The sequence below is a fragment of the Phyllobates terribilis genome, unplaced genomic scaffold (genome assembly GCF_046119375.1).
Source record: "Phyllobates terribilis strain yellow unplaced genomic scaffold, ASM4611937v1 Scaffold_9__5_contigs__length_417890890, whole genome shotgun sequence".
NCBI classification, from domain to species: domain Eukaryota; kingdom Metazoa; phylum Chordata; class Amphibia; order Anura; family Dendrobatidae; genus Phyllobates; species Phyllobates terribilis.
Genome location: NW_027362769.1, coordinates 8,408,932 through 8,428,532, shown reverse-complemented (window position 1 = coordinate 8,428,532; position 19,601 = coordinate 8,408,932). Strand labels below are relative to the sequence as shown.

General features: G+C 41.8%; 1 protein-coding gene across 20 annotated transcripts in view; it reads left to right on the top strand.

Annotated features, from left to right (window-relative positions):
- GULP1 (GULP PTB domain containing engulfment adaptor 1) overlaps nucleotides 1–19,222 on the top strand; it is a 1,414,565-nt gene extending 1,395,343 nt beyond the window's left edge. For 13 of the 20 annotated variants that reach the window (XM_073646304.1, XM_073646309.1, XM_073646313.1 and 10 more), the window contains 2 exons: nucleotides 1,520–1,614; nucleotides 17,241–19,220. In XM_073646304.1, the coding sequence (XP_073502405.1) occupies nucleotides 1,520–1,614; nucleotides 17,241–17,312 (167 nt within the window). In that variant the 3' untranslated portion in view covers nucleotides 17,313–19,220. Of the gene's footprint in view, nucleotides 1–1,519; nucleotides 1,615–17,240 lie in introns of all 20 variants that reach the window. The other 7 variants (XM_073646301.1, XM_073646302.1, XM_073646317.1 and 4 more) reach the window with 3 other exon arrangements.
- Nucleotides 19,223–19,601: the final 379 nt, after the last annotated feature.

Below are 19,601 nucleotides of genomic sequence, written 5' to 3'. Positions count from 1 at the left end.
TGCCATTCTTCCTTGCAGATCCTCTCCAGTTCCGTCAGGTTGGATGGTGAACATTGGTGGATAGCCATTTTCAGGTCTCTCCAGAGATGCTCAATTGGGTTTAGGTTAGGGCTCTGGCTGGGCCAGTCAAGAATGGTCACAAGGTTGTTCTGGAGCCACTCCTTTTGTTATTTTAGCTGTGTGCTTAAGGTTATTGTCTTGTTGGAAGGTGAACCTTCGGCCAAGTCTAATATCCAGAGTACTCTGGAAGAGGTTTTCATGCAGGATATCTCTGTACTTGGCCGCATTCATGTTTCCTTCAATTGCAACCAGTCGTCCTGTTCCTGCAGCTGAAAACACCCCCATAGCATGATGCTGCCACCGCCATGTTTCATTGTTGGGATTGTATTGGGCAGGTGATGAGCAGTGCCTGGTTTTCTCCACACATACGGCTTAGAATTATCACCAAAAAGTTCTATCTTCGTCTCATCAGACCAGAGAATCTTATTTCTCATAGTCTGGGGGTCCTACATGTGTTTTTGAGCAAACTCTATGCGGGCTTTCATATGTCTTGCACTGAGGAGAGGCTTCTGTCGGGCCACTCTGCCATAAAGGCCCAACTGGTGGAGGGCTGCAGTGATAGTTGACTTTGTGGAACTTTCTTCCATCTCCCTACTGCATCTCTTGAACTCAGCCACAGTGATCTTGGGGTTCTTGTTTACCTTTCTCACCAAGGCTCTTCTCCCACAATTGCTCAGTTTGGCTGGACGGCCAGGTCTAGGAAGACTTCTGGTGGTCCCAAACTTCTTCCATTCAAGGATTATGGAGGCCACTGTGCTCTTAGGAACCTTGAGTAATGCATAATTTCTTTTGTAAACTTGGCTAGATCTGTGCCTTGCCACAATTCTGTCTCTTCGCTCCTACGGCAGTTCCTTTGAACTTATGATTCTCATTTGGTCTGACATGCACTGTGAGCTGCGATGTCTTATATAGACAGGTGTGTGCCTTTCCAAATCAAGTCCTATCAGTTTAATTAAACACAGCTGGACTCCAATGAAGGAATAGAACCATCTCAAGGAGGATCACAAGGAAATGGACAGCATGTGACTTAAATATGAGTGTCTGAGCAAAGGGTCTGAATAGCTATGACCATGTGATATGTCAGTTTTTCTTTTTTAATAAATTTGCAAAAATTTCTACATTTCTGTTTTTTTCAGTCAAGATGGGGTGCAGAGTGTACTTTAAAGAGAAAAAAAATGAACATTTTAGCATTTACTAAATGGCTGCATTGAAACAAAGTGAAAAATTTAAAGGGGTCTGAATACTTTCCGTACCCACTGTAAGTTCTCCTGCATGCCTCTTGGATCCTCCTCCAGATCAAAGACCAATTTCATCATTGTGCTCCTGACTTCATAATATTATATTGCTGGTTCCAAAAGTGATATAATTAGTTCTCATTTTACTCATTTAAAACTTTTTTTTTAAACTATAAGTAGTAGCTGAAATGACATTATTGATTTAGATGTATTATTTCTTGCAGCAAAAGATTTGTTTGGTGCAGAACCATTTGATCCATTTTGCTGTGCTGTTGGTGACTATACACCAGACATACAGTCTAAACTGGATGAGATGCAGGTAAGTCATTAGGTTGTCTGTTCCAGGGTTATACTGTTTGCAGTATAGACCAAAAGTTTGGACACACCTTCTGATTTAAAGATTTTTCTGTATTTTCATAACTTTGAAAATTGTACATTCACACTGAAGGCATCAACAGTATGAATTAACACATGTGGAATTATATACTTAACAAAAAAGTGTGAAACAACTGAAAATATGTCTTATATTCAAGGTTCTTCAAAGTAGCCACATTTTGTTTTGATGACTGCTTGGCACACTCTTGGCATTCTCTTGATGAGCTTCAAGAGGTAGTCACCGGAAATGGTCTTCCAACAATCTTGAAGGAGTTCCCAGAGATGCTTAGCACTTGTTGGTTCGTTTGCCTTCACTCTGCGGTCCAGCTCACCCCAAACCATCTCGATTGGGTTCAGGTCTGGTGACTGTGGAGGCCAGGTCATCTGGTGTAGCACCCCATCACTCTCCTTCTTGGTCAAATAACCCTTACACAGCCTGGAGGTGTGTTTGGGGTCATTGTCCTGTTGAAAAATAAATGATGGTCCAACTAAACGCAAACCAGATGGAATAGCATGCCGCTGCAAGATGCTGTGGTAGCCATGCTGGTTCAGTATGCCTTCAATTTTGAATAAATCCTCAACAGTGTCACCAGCAAAGCAACCCCACACCATCACACCTCCTCCTCCATGCTTCACGGTGGGAACCAGGCATGTAGAGTCCATCCGTTCACCTTTTCTGCATCGCACAAAGACACGGTGGTTGGAACCAAAGATCTCAAATTTGGACTCATCAGACCAAACCTCAGATTTACACTGGTCTAATGTCCATTCCTTGTGTTCTTTAGCCCAAACAAGTCTCTTCTGCTTGTTACCTGTCCTTAGCAGTGGTTTCCTAGCAGCTATTTTACCATGAAGGCCTGCTGCACAAAGTCTCCTCTTAACAGTTGTTGAAGAGATGTGTCTACTGCTAGAACTCTGTGTGGCACTGACCTGGTCTCTAATCTGAGCTGCTGTTAACCTGCGATTTCTGAGGCTGGTGACTCAGGTAAACTTATCCTCAGAAGCAGAGGTGACTCTTGGTCTTCCTTTCCTGGGGCGGTCCTCATGTGAGCCAATTTCTTTGTAGCGCTTGATGGTTTTTGCAATTGCACTTGGGGACACATTCAAAGTTTGCCCAATTTTTCGGACTGACTGACTTACATTTCTTAAAGTAATGATGGCCACTCGTTTTTCTTTACTTCGCTGCTTTTTTCTTGCCATAATACAAATTCTAACAGTCTATTCAGTAGGACTATCAGCTGTGTATCCACCTGACTTCTGCACAACACAACTGATGGTCCCAAACCCATTTATAAGGCAAGAAATTTCACTTATTAAACCTGACAGGGCACACCTGTGAAGTGAAAACCATTTCCGGTGACTACCTCTTGAAGCTCATCAAGAGAATGCCAAGAGTGTGCAAAGCAGTCATCAAAGCAAAAGGTGGCTACTTTGAATGAGAAGGTGTGTCCAAACTTTTGGTCTGTACTGTATATAATCAGATTGTTTAGTCTGGACCTATGTAAAGCTTAAAGTACCAACATCTTTACTTTTTTTTCAATGGAAATATAAAACAAAGTTTGAGCGATATTGGTGCAGATCATTAAATGGGTTTTCCGGTATTAAACTTCAAGTCTGCCATCACTCCTTCTTGGCGCTGTGAAGATTGTCCGGTGCAGGCAGCGGAAATGGCAGGAATATGCAATATGCATACTCCCAATCACACTTCTACTAGCCCGTTTCTGGCCTCGCTCAATACACTGTGCTCTCAATGATGTAAGGATTTAAATGTCTGCAGTTCAGTTTAAGACTGAACAACCCCTTTAATTCGCTTATCCTAGTTATTGATAATTGCATTTTCATGGATGAGACTTTCAGAACTAGAATAGTTTGATTCATGGTACTGCACTAAAGTTTCCAATGACTTTATCTAGTCAGTAAAACTTATACATAAAATATTATATGGCTTTAGATTCTGATGTAATAAAATAATTACAAGAATGCAGTGTTTATTATAGTAGTATTAAAATATTGAAAATTATAAACTGAAACTAAATTACTATTGGAAATTTCCATACAGTAAAGACTGTGCATTGGTATACTTGGGACCAGCAGTCTTTGAATGTCCACTGTAAGTGTCAAGTGTCGCCAAGTAAAAGAAAAGTTTTGAAGGTTTACACATCCTATTATAGTACTTCATAAAGAAATGCAATTTTCAACAAACCTTTGCTCTCATCTAAGTCAAACTACATTTATCTAAAAAAAAAAAGAAACGTAAGTGCCATTGATTAGAATTTACTCATAATGAGTAGACTTTTCTTATGTTATTTTTAAAGCCTTTCTTGATTTTGTCTTTCTGATTTCCCTTAATGCTTCATTGGATTTTAGCGGCAGCGATGGTTAGTATGATGACTATTATAATTGGATATGCAAATATATACAGTGCTCTGCATAAATGAGTGCATCCCCTTTGAAGAGTAAGATTTTAATCAATATTTCACTGAACACAACAACAATTTAACATTTTTTGACAAGACTGAGTTTCAATCCATAACATGAAAGTAAAGGTAGTATAATTTACAAAATCTTCAGTTTTACTCAAATTAGTTAGTGCAAAACTGAATTTATATGGTGCCTACTGTGAAACTTGGTGTTGGCAGTGTCATGTGGGGCTTCATGAGTGCTGCTGGTGTCGCAGAGCTACATTTCACTCCGTGCTCTTGGTAGACTTGCACCTTTCCAACATGACATTGATCAAAAACACACATCTGTTGCATTTCTGAAACAGCGTGAAAGTGATTCAGTGGCCAATTATGTCTCCTGATCTGAACCCAATTGAACACGTGCGGGAATTTCTGAAGAGACAAGTTGAGCATCACTCTCCATCCAGACCTTTAAGTAGGTCATTCTTGAAAAATGGAAAAAGATAGATATTGCAATATGTCACCAACTGGTTCATTCCATGCTGAGAAGACTTGATACTGTCCTTAAAAATCATGAAGATTGTATAAAATACTAGATGTAGTTGTTTTTAAAGTACGTTGTATTCATTTTTACATCAACTAATTTGAGTAAAACTGAAGATTTTGTAATGAAAATTATATTAACCTTACTTTCATGTTATGGGTTAAAAAATGTCTGAAACTCAGTCTTGTTACAAGTTTGGAAACTGTTCTTGTATTCAGTGAGATATTGATTAAATGCTGAGCATTGTGTATGCATATACACTGCTCAAAAAAATAAAGGAAACACTTAAACAACGGAATATAGCTCCAAGTAAATCAAACTTTTGTGAAATCAAACTGTCCACCTAGGAAGCAACACTGATTGACAATCAATTTCACATGCTGTTGTGCAAATGGAATAGACAATAGATGAAAATTATTGGCAATTCTCAAGACACACTCAATAAAGGAGTTGTTCTGCAGGTGGGGACCACAGACCACATCTCAGTACCAATGCTTTCTGGCTGATGTTTTGGTCAATTTTGAATGTTGTTTGTGCTTTCACACTCATGGTAGCATAAGACGGACTCTACAACTCACAGAAGTTGCTCAGGTAGTGCAGCTCATCCAGGATGGCACATCAATGCGAGCTGTGGCAAGAAGGTTTGCTGTGTTTGTCAGCGTAGTGTCCAGAGGCTGGAGGCACTACCAGGAGACAGACCAGAAAACCAGGAGACATGGAGGGGGCGGTAGGAGGGCAATAACCTAGCAGCAGGACCGATACCTATACCTTGTGCAAGGAGGAACAGGAGGAGCACTCCCAGAGCCCTGCAAAATGATCTCCAGCAGGCCACAAATGTGCATGTGTCTGCACAAATGGTTTGAAACTGATTCCATGAGGGTGGTATGAGGGCCCGACGTCCACAGATGGGGGTTGTGCTCACAGCCCAACACCGTGCAGGATGCTTGGCATTTGCCACAGAACACCAAGATTGGCAAAGTCGCCACTGGCGCACTGTGCTCTTTACAGATGAAAGCAGGTTCACACTGAGTACATGTGACAGGCATGACAGAGTCTGGAGACGCCATGGAGAGGGATCTGCTGCCTGCAACATGCTTCAGCATGACCAGTTTGGCAGTGGGTCAGTAATGGTGTGGGGTGGCATTTCTTTGGAGGGCCGCACAGCCCTCAATGTGCTCACCAGAGGTAGCCTGACTGCCATTAGGTACTGAGATGAGATCCTCAGACCCCTTGTGAGACCATATGCTGGTGTGGTTGGCCCTGGGTTCCTCCTAATGCAGGACAATGCCAGACCTCATGTAGCTGGAGTGTGTCAGCAGTTCCTGCAAGATGAAGTCATTGAAGCTATGGACTTGCCCGTCCGTTCCCCAGACCTGAATCCGATTGAGCACATCTGGGATATCATGTCTCGCTCCATCTACCAATGTCATGTTGCACCACAGACTGTCCAATAGTTGCTGGATGCTTTATTCCAGGTCTGGGAGGAGATCCCATAGGAGACCATCCGTAACCTCATCAGGAGCATGCCCAGGTGTTGTAGGGAGGTCATACAGGCACGTGGAGGCCACACACAATACTAAGCCTCATTTTGACTTGTTTTAAAGACATTACATCAAAGTTGGATCAGCCTGGAGTGTGTTTTTCCACTTTAATTTTGGGTGTGACTCCAAATCCAGGTCTCCATTGGTTAAAAAATGTGATTTCCATTGATGATTTTTGTGTGATTTTGTTGTCAGCACATTCAAGTTTGTACAGAACAAAGTATTCAATGAGAATATTTCATTCATTCATATCTAGGATGTGTTATTTGAGTGTTCCCTTTATTTTTTTGAGCAGTGTATATACAGTGGCATGTAAAAGTTTGGGCACCCATGGTCAAAATTACTGATATGGTGAACAGTTAAGCAAGTTAAAGATGAAATTATCTTTAAAAGGGCTAAAGTTAAAGATGACACATTTACTTTGTATTTTAAGTAAAACAAAATATTGAATTAGGTGGAAACAATAAGTAAAAAGTGCTTGTCATGTATGGTGCAGCCATCTTTCTAATAAATAGGGTTTTCCAAATAAGCTGTATGAGCCATCATCAGCCAGTATCTGCCTAAGTACAGTTACCAAGTGATATTGGGTGCATAGAGAGCGTGGGGCACCTTTGGTTGTTATGACCTGCTGTAAACATGATACATATCCATACACCAGCTTCTGGCAGCGTTCCAAAGCAACAATTTTTGACCATCAGTCATCATGGCCAATGGCCTCTAGTTCATTAACCGCTCTAAAGCTCAAGACGTACTAATACGTATCTGTGCCCTGAGACTTAAGAGGCAGATACGTATTAGTATGTCATGGCGATCGCGCCCGCACAAAGATTGTGCGGGCGCGATCGCCGCCGGGTGTCAGCTGATTGTCACAGCTGACACCGGGTGCTATATTCTGGAAGCGGTCCTGCAATGCTCCCGACACATTAACCCCAGCAATGCTGCCATCCAAGTCGATCGCAGCATTGCGGTGGTAAGGGGAGGTGATCGCAGATACTCACCTCTCCTGCCGGCATCCAACGCTGTCTGTCGCGGCTTCCCAGATGTTGCCATGAAGACCCGATGTCGTCATGACAACATCTGGGTCACCAGACAGCAGGAAGATACTTTGGTCATGCGCAGTGCATGACCAAAGTAGCTTCTGCATCTGCAGCGCTGACAGCCTGTATAGCACAGGGATGGTGCTCCATCCCTATGCTATACAGGAGATCAGAATAAAAAAAAGTGAAAGTCTCATAGTGGGACAAAGAATAAAAGTTAAAAAAAGGGTTAAATTTTTTTTAAAAAATTGTAAAAATCTAAAAAAAAATAAAAAAAATAATCCACCAAAAACAAAAATATAATGTACCCATCAATAAATATTATTACGAAAAACAACAAAAAAAACAATGAAAGTTCACATATTTGGTATCACCGTGTCCGGATCAACCTGACCTATAAAACTGTCCCACTAGTTAACCCCTTTAGTGAATACAAAAATAAATTAAAATAAAATACGAAGCAAAAACCAATGCTTTATCATCATACCGCCAAACAAAAAATGGAATAACACGCGATCAAAAAGACAAATATAAATAAAAATGGTCCCCTGAAAACATCATCTTGTCCCATAAAAACAAGCCGCCATACAGCTCCATAAGCCAAAAAAGAAAAAAGTTATAGCTCTCAGAATAAAGCGAGGCAAAAAGATAATTTTTTCTATAAAATAGCTTTTATTGTGTAAAAGCGCCAAAACATAAAAAAACAATGTAAATGTGGTACCGCTGTAAATGTACTGACCCGAAGAATAAAGCTACTTTATCAATTTTACCACAAGCGGAACAGAATAAAAATAAAAAAAAACCTGAATTGTTGTTTTTTGTTTATTCTGCCTCCCAAAAATCGGAATAGAAAGCGATCAAAAGATGTCACGTGCCTGAAAATGGCACCAATAAAAACGTCAACTCATCCCGCAAAAAACAAGCCATCACGTGACTCTGTCGGCCAAAATGTGGAAAAATTATGGTTCTCAAAATATGGCGATGCACAAACTAGATTTTACAAAAAAATGTGTCTTTTAGAGCGTGACAGCTGTCAATCAAAAAAACCCGATATGATTCTGGTATTGCTGTAATCGCACCGACTCAAAGAATAAAGTCGTCTAATCACTTATACCGCACGTGGAACAGCGTAAAAAATAAACTCTAAGGTTAGGGTTAGGGTTGTGCTAGAGTTAGGGTTGGGGTTAGGGTTAGGGTTGGGCTAGGGTTAGGGTTGGGCTAGTGTTAGGGTTGGGCTAGAGTTAGGGTTGGGGTTAGGGTTGGGCTAGAGTTAGGGTTGGGGTTGCGGTTAGCATTGGGCTAGGGTTAGCGTTTGTCTAGGGTTGAGCTAGGGTTAGGGTTGGGGTTAGGGTTGGGCTAGGGTTGGGGTTAGGGTTAGGATTGGGCTAGTGTTGGGGTTAGGGTTAGGGTTGGGCTAGGGTTAGGTTTGTTTTAGGGTTGGGATTTTTTTCAAAAGTAAAAAAAGAAAAAGATGACGATATGGCGACTAGTGTTGAGCGCAAGTGCTCGCTACTTGAGTTTGCATCGGATGCTCGGGTATGCACTGGGTATTGCGGGTGCTCAAATGACATGCTCCAGTCTCTGCCCCATATGCTTTGCGGGCAAAAAAACCTCGCGGAGATAGCCTGCCATGCACGAGCGTGCCCCCCATGTTTTTTTTTGGGTGTCTAATAACCGTGAAACATGTGGGTGGGGACTCGAGCATGTTACTCGAGCACCCACGGTACATGGTGCATACCTGAGTACCTGATACAAACTCAAGTAGCGAGCACTTGCACTCAAGACTAATGACAACTTATTCAATATGATGACCCAATGTTATCAAACTCTGTGTCGTACCTCTGGGTTCAAACTGTTCACTATACCCCTTGATAAAATTCTTGAGGGGTGTAGTTTCCAAAGTGGGGTCACTTGTGGGGGGTTTCCACTATTTAGGCACATCAGGGGCTCTCCAAACGCGACATGGCGTTCACTCTCAATTCCAGCCAACTTTGTGTTCAAAAAGTCACACAGTGCTCCTTCCCTTCTGAACTCTGCCCAAACACTGTATTTTCCCCATATATGAGGTATTGGCGTACTCAAGAGAAATTGCACAAAAGTTTTTGGGGTCCAATTTCTCCTCTTACCCTTGTGAAAATAAAAAAATTGGGGCTAAAACATAATTTTTGTGGAAAAAGTTTGATTTTTTTCTTTTCACGGCTCCATGTTACAAACTTCTGTAAAGCACTTGGGGGTTCAGGGTGCTCACCACACAACTAGATAAGTTCCCTGAGGGGCATAGTTTCCAAAATGGTGTCACTTGTGGGGGGTTTCCACTGTTTAGGCACATCAGGGGCTCTCCAAACGCAACATGGCGTTCGCTAATTATTCAAGCTAATTTTACAATCAAAAAGTTAAATGGCGCTCCTTCCCTTCTGAACCCTGCCGTGCGCCCAAATAGTGTTTTTCCCCCACATGCGGGGTATCTGCGTGCTCAGGGTAAATTGCAAAACACATTTTGAGGTCCATTTTTTCCTGTTACCCCTGAAAAAATAAAAAAAATTGGGTCTAAAGTAACATTTTTGTGAAAAAAGTTAAATGTTAATTTTTTTCTTCCACATTCCAAAAATTCCTGTGAAGCACCTGAAGGGTTAATAAACTTCTTGTATGTGGTTTTGAGCACCTTGAGGGGTGCAGTTTTTAGAATGGTGTCACTTTTAGGTATTTTCTGTCATAAAGACCCCTCAAAATGACTTCAAATGTGATTTGGTCCCTAAAAGAATGGTTTTGTAAATTTTGTTGAAAAAATGAGAAATCGCTGGTCAACTTTTAACCCTTATAGTAATCTAATAAAATAAAATTGTGGTTCCAAACTTGTGCTGATGTAAAGTAGACATGTGGGAAATGTTATTTATTAACTATTTTGTGTGACATACAGTATATCTGAACTTTTGTAATTCTGCTACTCCTAAGTGTCGATTGGTCTCTTCAGTGACCAGTGTTCGATCATCAGATCTTAATTGGACTTCATCTGTACTCCTTGGTACAAACTCTGGAGCCTCGGGACTTAGTTCACTCTCTTGAGGATTGTACATCCCTCTCCTTGCCGGTCTGAGAAATACAATGGTGTGCTCTTCCTCATCGGAACTTTCAAGGTCACTATCCACCTCCGGAGCTTCAGTTTTGGTGGTCCCTTAGTCGATCTCGGTCCACGTCGGTCTGCTTGTGGTGGGAGATAATCACAGGGTAGTAATAAATTCCGATGGACTATTCTGGTTTTCTTGTCCCCTCTTTCCAATCGGATTTCATACACTGGACTGTCATCGTCTTTCCTCTTTACAACCACATACACCTTGTGTTCCCAGCATGAACGAAGTTTTCCTGGACCACCTTTCTCACGCACATTCTTGACTAGCACCCGACTTCCCGATGCCAATTCTGCTCCATAACATTTTCGATCATAGTACTCCTTACTCTTGCTCTGTCCTTGCATAACCACTTTGGACTCTATGTTGTATGACTCTGCCATCCGTTCCTTTCATTTCCGAACTTACTCCGGATACATTCTGTAAGTCTCTGACACCGGAGTATTGAACATGATGTCAATTGGCAGTCTTGGCGATCGTCCATACAATAGGAAGAAGGGGGAGTAACCCGTTGCATCGCTCTTTGTACAGTTATAAGCATGTACCGCTTTTGACAGAGAACTCTTCCAGTCTTTCTTCTCATCAGCTGTTAAAGTGTGCAACATCGACAATAATGTTCTGTTAAAGCGTTCCAATTGTCCATCACCCTCTGGGTGATAGGGTGTTGTGTGGGATCTCTGAATTCTACAGTACTTTCCTAGCTTGACAAAGAGCTGATTCTCAAATTCTCTTCCTTGGTCATGGTGTAACCTCGTAGGGAACCCAAACCTCAAAGCAAAATCATTGAAGATCTTCTCTGCCGCTGTTCGACCAGCTTTATTTGTGGTGGCATATGCTTGGGCAAATCGACTAAAATGGTCCATCACCACCAAGATGTATTCATATCCACCCTTGCACGTCTCGAGATGTAGAAAGTCTATTGAGACAATCTCAAACAGATACATAGTTTTCATGTTGCCCATAGGTGCCCGGGTTGATGTGTTGGGACGTTTATCTTTCAGACACCCACACTCCCTGGTCACATACCTCTCAATATCTCTCTGCATGTACGGTCAGTAGAAACGTCCATGGATAAAGTTGGTTGTCCTTTCCACTCCCATGTGTCCCATGTTTTCATGGAGTTCTTTGAAGACCAACCTACGGAATACTCTGGGTAGTACCAACTGTCGGTTTTTTCCTCCTTTATGTTACCATCTTCACTGAGATAGAGCTTCGTCCATTCTTTAACTAAAACAGATACTGCTGGTGACTCATTATCTCTCCTATTTACTTGGAAAACAATTTTGGTCCACATAAAGTAGTATTCAACCAATTATCTGATCTTCCCGTTGTGCTCTATGGATTTTTCCTTTTGGTAGCTGTTGAATGGACAGGGAGTGATCTTGTTCTCTCGCTTTTATGGTGGTTTCCACCGTCAATGGACACCACAATGGTGTGTCTCCCTTTTAATAAGCTTGCACTGCTTGGGTAGTGCTCTCAATTGCTTCCAGACTGACTTCCTCTGAACATTCTTGCATGAACTTCTCAGGCTCTAGTGCCATTCTCGACAATCTTACTTGATGCTGAAATTGAAGTCAGCTAGTTCAGCGACCCATCTCTGACCCGTTGCATTCCGTTTGGCTGTAGGGAGGATATAGGTCAAAGTGTTTGTCAGTGTTTACCTCAAACTTTTTGCTGTAGTAGAGATAATCTCTAAATCGTTCACAGATAACCCATTTAAATGCCAGGAACTCCAGTTTTCTGGAATGTAGATGGTAATTCTTCTCAGCATCTGTCAACGTTCTAGAACCCTAACCGATGACTTTCAGTTTTCCATTTTGATGCTGATACAGGGCAGCTCCTAGTCCAACTTGAGAAGCATCACAATGAAGAATAAATGGTAAGTTGAAATCAGAATATCCCAAGATGGGTGGTTTTACCAGGTAGTCTACTAGTTCTTCCAATACCTCCTGGTGGTCTGCTGTCCAGAGAATGGGCTGTTGGGACGAAATGGTGTTTGTTTCTTTTAAGCCCGGTCCTACCCGTGTTCTTCTTTTTCTCCATGGGTGTTATTGACTCTGTCATCGTCCCCAAGAGAAGATGTAGCGGGCGGCAATCCTGGAGAAGTTCCGAACGCAAGTACAGTAGTAGGAGAGGAATCCTAAGATCTGCCTCAACTCCCTGACGGTAGAGGGCTGCTTATCTTTTAAGGCCAGTACCGGAGTGATTTCTGCTGGGTCCATGGTATATCCTTCTCTGGACACAATTTTCCCTAGAAATCAGACTTGCCTTTTGAACAGTTCACACTTCTTTTGGGTCAACTTAACTCCGTGTTGTTGATACCACTGTAATATGGTTCTCACTTGTTCAACATGCTCCCGGAAGGTTTTGCTGTGTACTACATTGTCATCCAAGTAAGGCTGGCAGATGTCGTCCCTCAATACTTCCAAATAGGTCTCCATGCTCCTCTGAAATTCTGCTGCAGCTGAACTGAGCCCAAATGGTATGCGGATCCACTCATATAACCCCCACGGTGTGATAAATGCTGTCAAGGGTTTACTGGACTCTTCAACAAACCCTTCACGGTATGCTTTACCCTGATAGAGGACAGAGAACCAGGTACTTACTGATAGGCTATCCAGAATATCTTGAATCTTTGGTATTGGTTGCCAATCAGGTACTGAATTTTGGTTTAGTTCCCGGTAATCACAGCACAGTCTCAACGTACCGTCCTTCTTCCTAACACAAACAATAGAAGAGGAATAAGATAACTTTGACTTTTGGACCCAACCTCTGTTGATTAGATCTTGTAAATACTCTTTCACTTCATGGTTTAATGGTTGCGGCACAGACATGTAACTTCTGGTTACTGGGGTTGTGTCTTTCAAATTGATTTTCAATTGCAACGACGAGATACAGCCTATATCAGTCATCTTTAGAGAATGAATGAAACTCTTCTCTAAGCATCTGTTTTGCTATCACTATATCTACAGCACACAAGTGTTCCAGGGATACTGTAGGATCCAAGGACCCTGAGGTGGGTCATGCAATTTCCTCCCCTTTGTTACTCCTGTTCCTTGATGGGGAGACTGAATTCACGGTAGACCCCAGGGCGGGTCTCACACTGGCTGGATATACCATTTTAATGGTTTCAATGTGACCTAACACAGTCTTTAGAACCAGTCTAATTTCGTGTTTCGTAGTATTCATCACCGGTACTGTTACTCGAGCAAAACCACTAGTACGACTTGTAAGCACAGTCTCACCTTGAACTAGGCCTTCTGGAAGTTCTGAGGAGTCTTTTGGCACGAACAGTCTTTTCTGGACTTTTCTTCCCAGTTCTACCCATACTCCACACCTCACCTCAACCATTTGGTTTGCAGGATGATGGTTGGGCAAGCCTACCTTGACTTCTTTTAGGTCAATTGTATTCTGTGCTTTCTTTGCTCTATCACCTTTTCTGCCATGGCGTTGGGTATGCAAGTGATGTGGCAATTGCATCCACCACCAGCGTCCCTGACTTGTGTTTCATGATGATGACCTCACTGATTACATTATAACCCAAGATTGGATCCTCTGCCACGTTCTGATCACTGGTCACGAGAAAAGGTACCAAAAGCTCGATGGTGTTGCTGTTCTTCGTGGCCCTCAGTTGGAAAGTCACATCCGCCCAGCCTATGAAAGGGATTTCGGTCTGGTTGACAGCTTTGCCTTGGAGTTCCACTGGTTCTAAGAGTTCTTTTAGCGACCGAAGGCAGGTATGTGGCAGGTAGCGCTTTCTCGATTCTTCATTTAACCCCTTAATGACCGGAGCATTTTCCGTTTTTGCATTTTCATTTTTTGCTCCCCTTCTTCCCAGAGCTAGAACTTTTTTCTTTTTCATTAAATATGGCCATGTCAGGGCTTATTTTTTGCGGGACGAGTTGTACTTTTAAATGCCCTGACTGGTTTTACCATATCCTGTACTAGAAAATGGGAAAAAAATTCCAAGTGCGGTGAAATTACAAAAAAAATGCAATTACACAGTTGTTTTCTTTTCTTTGTTTTTTTAACCACGTTCACTGAATGCTAAAACTGACCTGACATTATTATTCTTTAGGTCATTACGAGTTCGTAGACACCAAACATGTATAGGTCCTTTTTTATTTAAGTGGTGAAAAAAAGCCAAAGTTTGCTAAAAAAAAAATGGCGCCATTTTCCGAGACCCGTAGCGTCTCCATTTTTCAGGATCTGGGGCCTGGTGAAGGTTTTTTTTTTATGGGCCGAGCTGACGTTTTTATTGATACCATTTTGGGATAAATCCGATGTTTTAATCGCTCGTTATTGCATTTTACTGCAATGTTGCGGCGTCCAAAAAATCCGTAATTCTGGCGTTTGGAATTTTTTTCACGCTATGTCGTTTACCAATCTGATTAATTATTTTTTTATATTGATAGATTGGGCAATTCTGAATGCGGTGGTACCAAATATGTGTATGTGTTTTTTTTTTATTATTATTTTATTTTGAATGGGGCAAAAGGGGGGTGATTTAAACTTTTATATTTTTTTATTTTTTTAATATTTTTTAAAACTTTTTTTTTTACACTTTCTGCATGCTTGAGTAGTCTCCATAGTAGACTAGAAGCAGCAGTTTTCTGATTGCTTCTACTGCATACAGGCGGTGAGCAGATCACCTGTTTGCAGTAGAAATGCTCATGTGCTATGAGCGCCAACCACTAGGTGGCACTCATAGCAATTTTACATGACAACCACAGGGACCTGCTGCAGACTCCGGGTTGCCATGCCTGCCCGCGTTGACCGGGTCACCGATGCGCGGGGTAAGTGACGCGCTTTCGGCGCTGTTAAATGCCGCTGTCAGAGATTGACAGCGGCATTTAACTAGTTAACAGTCGCGGGTGGATCGCGATTCCACCCCCGGCTGTTGCGGGCACATGTCAGCTGTATGAATTAGCTACAATGTGCCCAGTTCAGCGTGGGCTCAGCGCCAGAGCCCCGGCTAAACCGGCCTTTCTGACGTGGTGCGTACTATCACCTCGTCGGAAAGGGGATTTTAAAAGGCTCGCTTGGGCTCCTGTGTCCCACAGTGCTTCCATCTAGCTGGCACTGTATAAAGCACCTTTCACTGATTAGGCTGATGAGGCTATCTTTACTGACCAAGGAATCCTCCTCCTAGGAGTACATCGTTTGACCTCCGCACTGAGCATTAAGTAACTGATGCCCCTGTCTCTCTTGCAGCTGTTGTAGATGGGAACACACTTGGGGATAGTACTGACGCAGCTGTTTTACCTCATGTGTCATTCTGGATTTGCTTCTGGGGCCTCCTCCGCGTCGTGGTTACCAGTCACCCCGCACTGGGAACCTCCTGTCTTTTAACTCAAACGACTGTGACCATTAGCACTCCTTGGCATAATGTCCTTCCTCACCACATCTTAGACAGTGGACACACAGTACTCTGATTTGATGAACGGAACTCTTCACAAGCCAGGTATCATCTGTTTTGGAACCCACTCCTCGGTCTGAGGGATACAGGTTCTAGCCTGGAGCAAGTCAACTCCTGGACAGTCTGTGGTGCAACATGGTATTGGTGGATGGAGCGAGACATGATGTCCCATATGTTTTCAATTGGATTCAGGTCTGGGGAATGGGCAGGCCAGTCCAAAGCATCAATGGCTTCATCATGCAGGAACTGCTGAAACACTTCAGCCACATAAGGCCTAGCATTGTAATGCATCAGAAGAAACCAATGGCCCCCTGCACCTGCATATGGTCTCACAATGGGTCTGAGGATCTCATCCTGATGCCTAATGGTAGTTAGGGTACCTCTGGCTAGCACATGGAAGGCTGTGCAGCCCTCTAAAGAAATGCCTCGACTCCCTACACCATTACTGACCCACTGTCAAGCCGGTCATGCTGGAGGATGTTGCAGGCAGCAGAACGTTCACAGCATCTCCTGGCTTTGTCGTGTCTGTCACATGTGCTCAGTGTGAACCTGCTCTCATCCGTGAAGAGCACAGGGCGCCAATGTCAAATCTGCCAATCTTGGTGCTCTCTGGCAAATGCTAATAACCCTGCATGGTGTTGGACTGTAATCACAACACCCACTTGTGAATGTAGGGCCCTCATACCACCCTCATGGAGTCTGTTTCTGACAGTTTGAGCAGACACATGAATGTTAGTGGCCTGCTGGAGGTCATTTTGCAGGGCTTTGGCACTTCTCCTCCTGTGCCTCCTTGCACAAAGGAGGAGGTGGTGGTCCTGCAGCTGGGTTGTTGCCCTCCTATTGCCCCCTTCACATCTCCTGGTGTATTGGCTTGTCGCCTGGTATCTGCTTCATGCTCTGGACACTGTGCTGACAGAAACAGCTACCCTTCTTGCCACAGCTCACATTGATGTGCCATCCTAGATGAGCTGCACTACCTGAGCAACTTCTTTGGGTTGTACTGTAGACACCACCTCATGGTACTGTATCTCTAGGGGTGAGAGCAATGACAAAATGCAAAAGTGACCAAAACAACAGCCAAAAGGGATGAGAACAGAGAAATGGTTAGTGGTCACCACCTTCAAAACCACTCCTTTAAAGGCAATGTATTGCTAATTACCTATCATTTCTACCAGTTGTCTGTTCCATTTGCACAACAGCAGGTGAAATTGATTCACAATCACTGTTGCTTCCTAAGTGGACAGTTTAATTTCACAGAAGTGTGATTGACTTGGAGTTACGTTGTGTTGTTTAAGTGTTCCCTTTATTTTTTTGAGCAGTGTATATATATATATACATGTGTGTGTAGAAAACAACTTTTTACAAAGTTACCATACTAAGTGAGACTAACGTTACACTAGATGAGTGATTTACTAAGTGAGTAGGATTCAGATTAGCTAGATAAATTTCATTTTTATATATATTTAATCCACATGAGACTAACTTGTATTTTTATTTTGCAGGAGGGGTTCAAAATGGGACTGACTGTGGAAGGAACTGTGTTCTGTCTTGATCCTGTTGAAAACAAAATCTAAGACCATGGATCCTGTTTTCTTCATATTAATCATATTACCAAATACTGATTAACTGATTATATATGGAAGATAATGTAGGGCAGTCACCATTATTGAAGAGAATAATGATTATTAAGTACATGGTGCAAAGTAGCGCCAAATCATTTATAGACAACTAACAAACTTTTTCTTATGCAGACTAATGAGTTTTATTTCATGTGTTTGATTTAGGGTACGTGCACACGATTAGTAATGGCTGCAGATCGCATGCAGCACACTTGCGCTACGTGCAATCCACAGCGGCCAGATGTTACAGCATAGTAGATGGGATTTCAAGAACTCCCATGACCACTATGCGTCCCCGTGCATCTGTGGCTCACCTGCGGACACGGACATGCGGCATGTCTTTACAGAGAAATTAGATCAATACAATGTAAAGGATGTGGTGAATCTGCGTGGTTCAATAAACACATGCAGATTCACCTGCGAGCATTACTTTGGACGCAGCATAAAGTATGCTGCATTCAAAGTGCTGCCAATACTGACCATGTGCACATACCTTTATATGTGCTCACTTAACACATGATCATTTGGGGTTATAGTATATTACTAAAAGACAAATATCTATTTGCATTTTACTTGAATAATCAGTGTTTATTTAGTTGGGTTTATGTACCCATATAGTGTAGAATATAAAACGTATTTTAAGTAGGATTATTATGATAGAAATATTAGCTTCTCTAAATCCGAAGAAACATTAGCTTCTCATAATCTGAATTTAGTTAGTGATTGCTCTCTTTGGGGAAGCTTGACCAGGTTGTGAGAGAAGTTTTTAGCACAAAGAACCCTGGAGCACAGGGGAACTAGGGGCACAGAGGAGTCAGCAATACAAGATTATCTGCTGGGTAATAGAAAGAAGAGATTGTACAGTGGTTAGCACAGCAATTTTGGTACCATTATTTAGAGAGAGAAATCAAGCAGGTTTTTAGGGTGCCCTTGTTTGTGGTTTCACTTGTGTCTTCCACTGTCAGGTTGTGATGTGCCTGGATAGCCTAGTACCACCTCACTATGCCTTTGCTTTACCTCTTTATCCTATTCTGGGTCCTACGTTTTGCTACTATTAGTCATCAGATTCTGAAAGTTTGGGAGATGCTGCTTGATGCTGCAGCTCCTCTACAGATGACTATACACTTTATCATCAGCCGATCTGGGTTCTACCACAACACTGACAAGTTTTGAAACAAGAGACCGTGTTTCAGATATAAGACGGAATGTACAAGTCCATTTTCATATATATTCCTGTAACAATCTTTATGCTACACAGAGAAAACATGACATTAACACCTAGAGAATGGGGACAGCTGTCTACTATTACCTTTAGGGTCCATTGAACATCTGAAAACCTAAAAGATAGGGTAGTATCCTAATGAGGGACCTGACAGCAATTATGATTTTTTAGTGCACCAATTGAGCCAAAATATTTTTATTAATTTTAATTATGTATTTTCATAAATTGTACCCTATATTCCTAAAAATACAGTGGTTTTGACCAAGGTTGACTTAAAGTATATGCGTTATTTCATTGCCTTTGTTGTAACTGTTCTTTTATTTTTGTACAGAAAAAAACTTTCATTTCTGTTTGGAAGTTTAATTGCTTTCAATAGGAATGGCTAAATACTACTTGTACTTCCTATCTTATATGTATCTGCTCATGAATATTTTGTGTACAAAAATTTAACATACACAATTTTCTATAAAAAAATATGAAAAATAAATTATTCTAAAAATCATTGTGTACATGCAATGTATCTATGTCATCAGAAGAATTCTTTATGAACATCTGTAAGAAACATCATGTAATAAAACAAATGTAAAGTCTAAAACTAATTATAGTACCAGTAAGTATCTTTGAATATTGTCCACTGGTGAAATACAGTATATAGCAGATCATATTGGAGTGAATGTCAAGTTCATGCTCACATAAAACAGAATCCATGTTTCATTGGACATTTTTATATCCCATATAATGCAATGAAAAAAAAAATCTATGTGGTTTCTTACCGGTCAACAATGGGCTTTTTGGTGGCTAATTCTGTTTGATATGCATGATAACATCAAAATAAAGACGTTATTAGGGCTCACTCTCACTTGCGATTAAATCAGACAAATGCGATCTGATAAAAAATCGGATTGCATTCGTACCAATGTAATCCTATGATGGTGTGCTCATTGGCGGTTTTTTTCAAGGGCCGATCTTATTGCGATTGGGCTGGAAAAAAAATCGCAGCATGCTGCGATTGCATGCTGCAT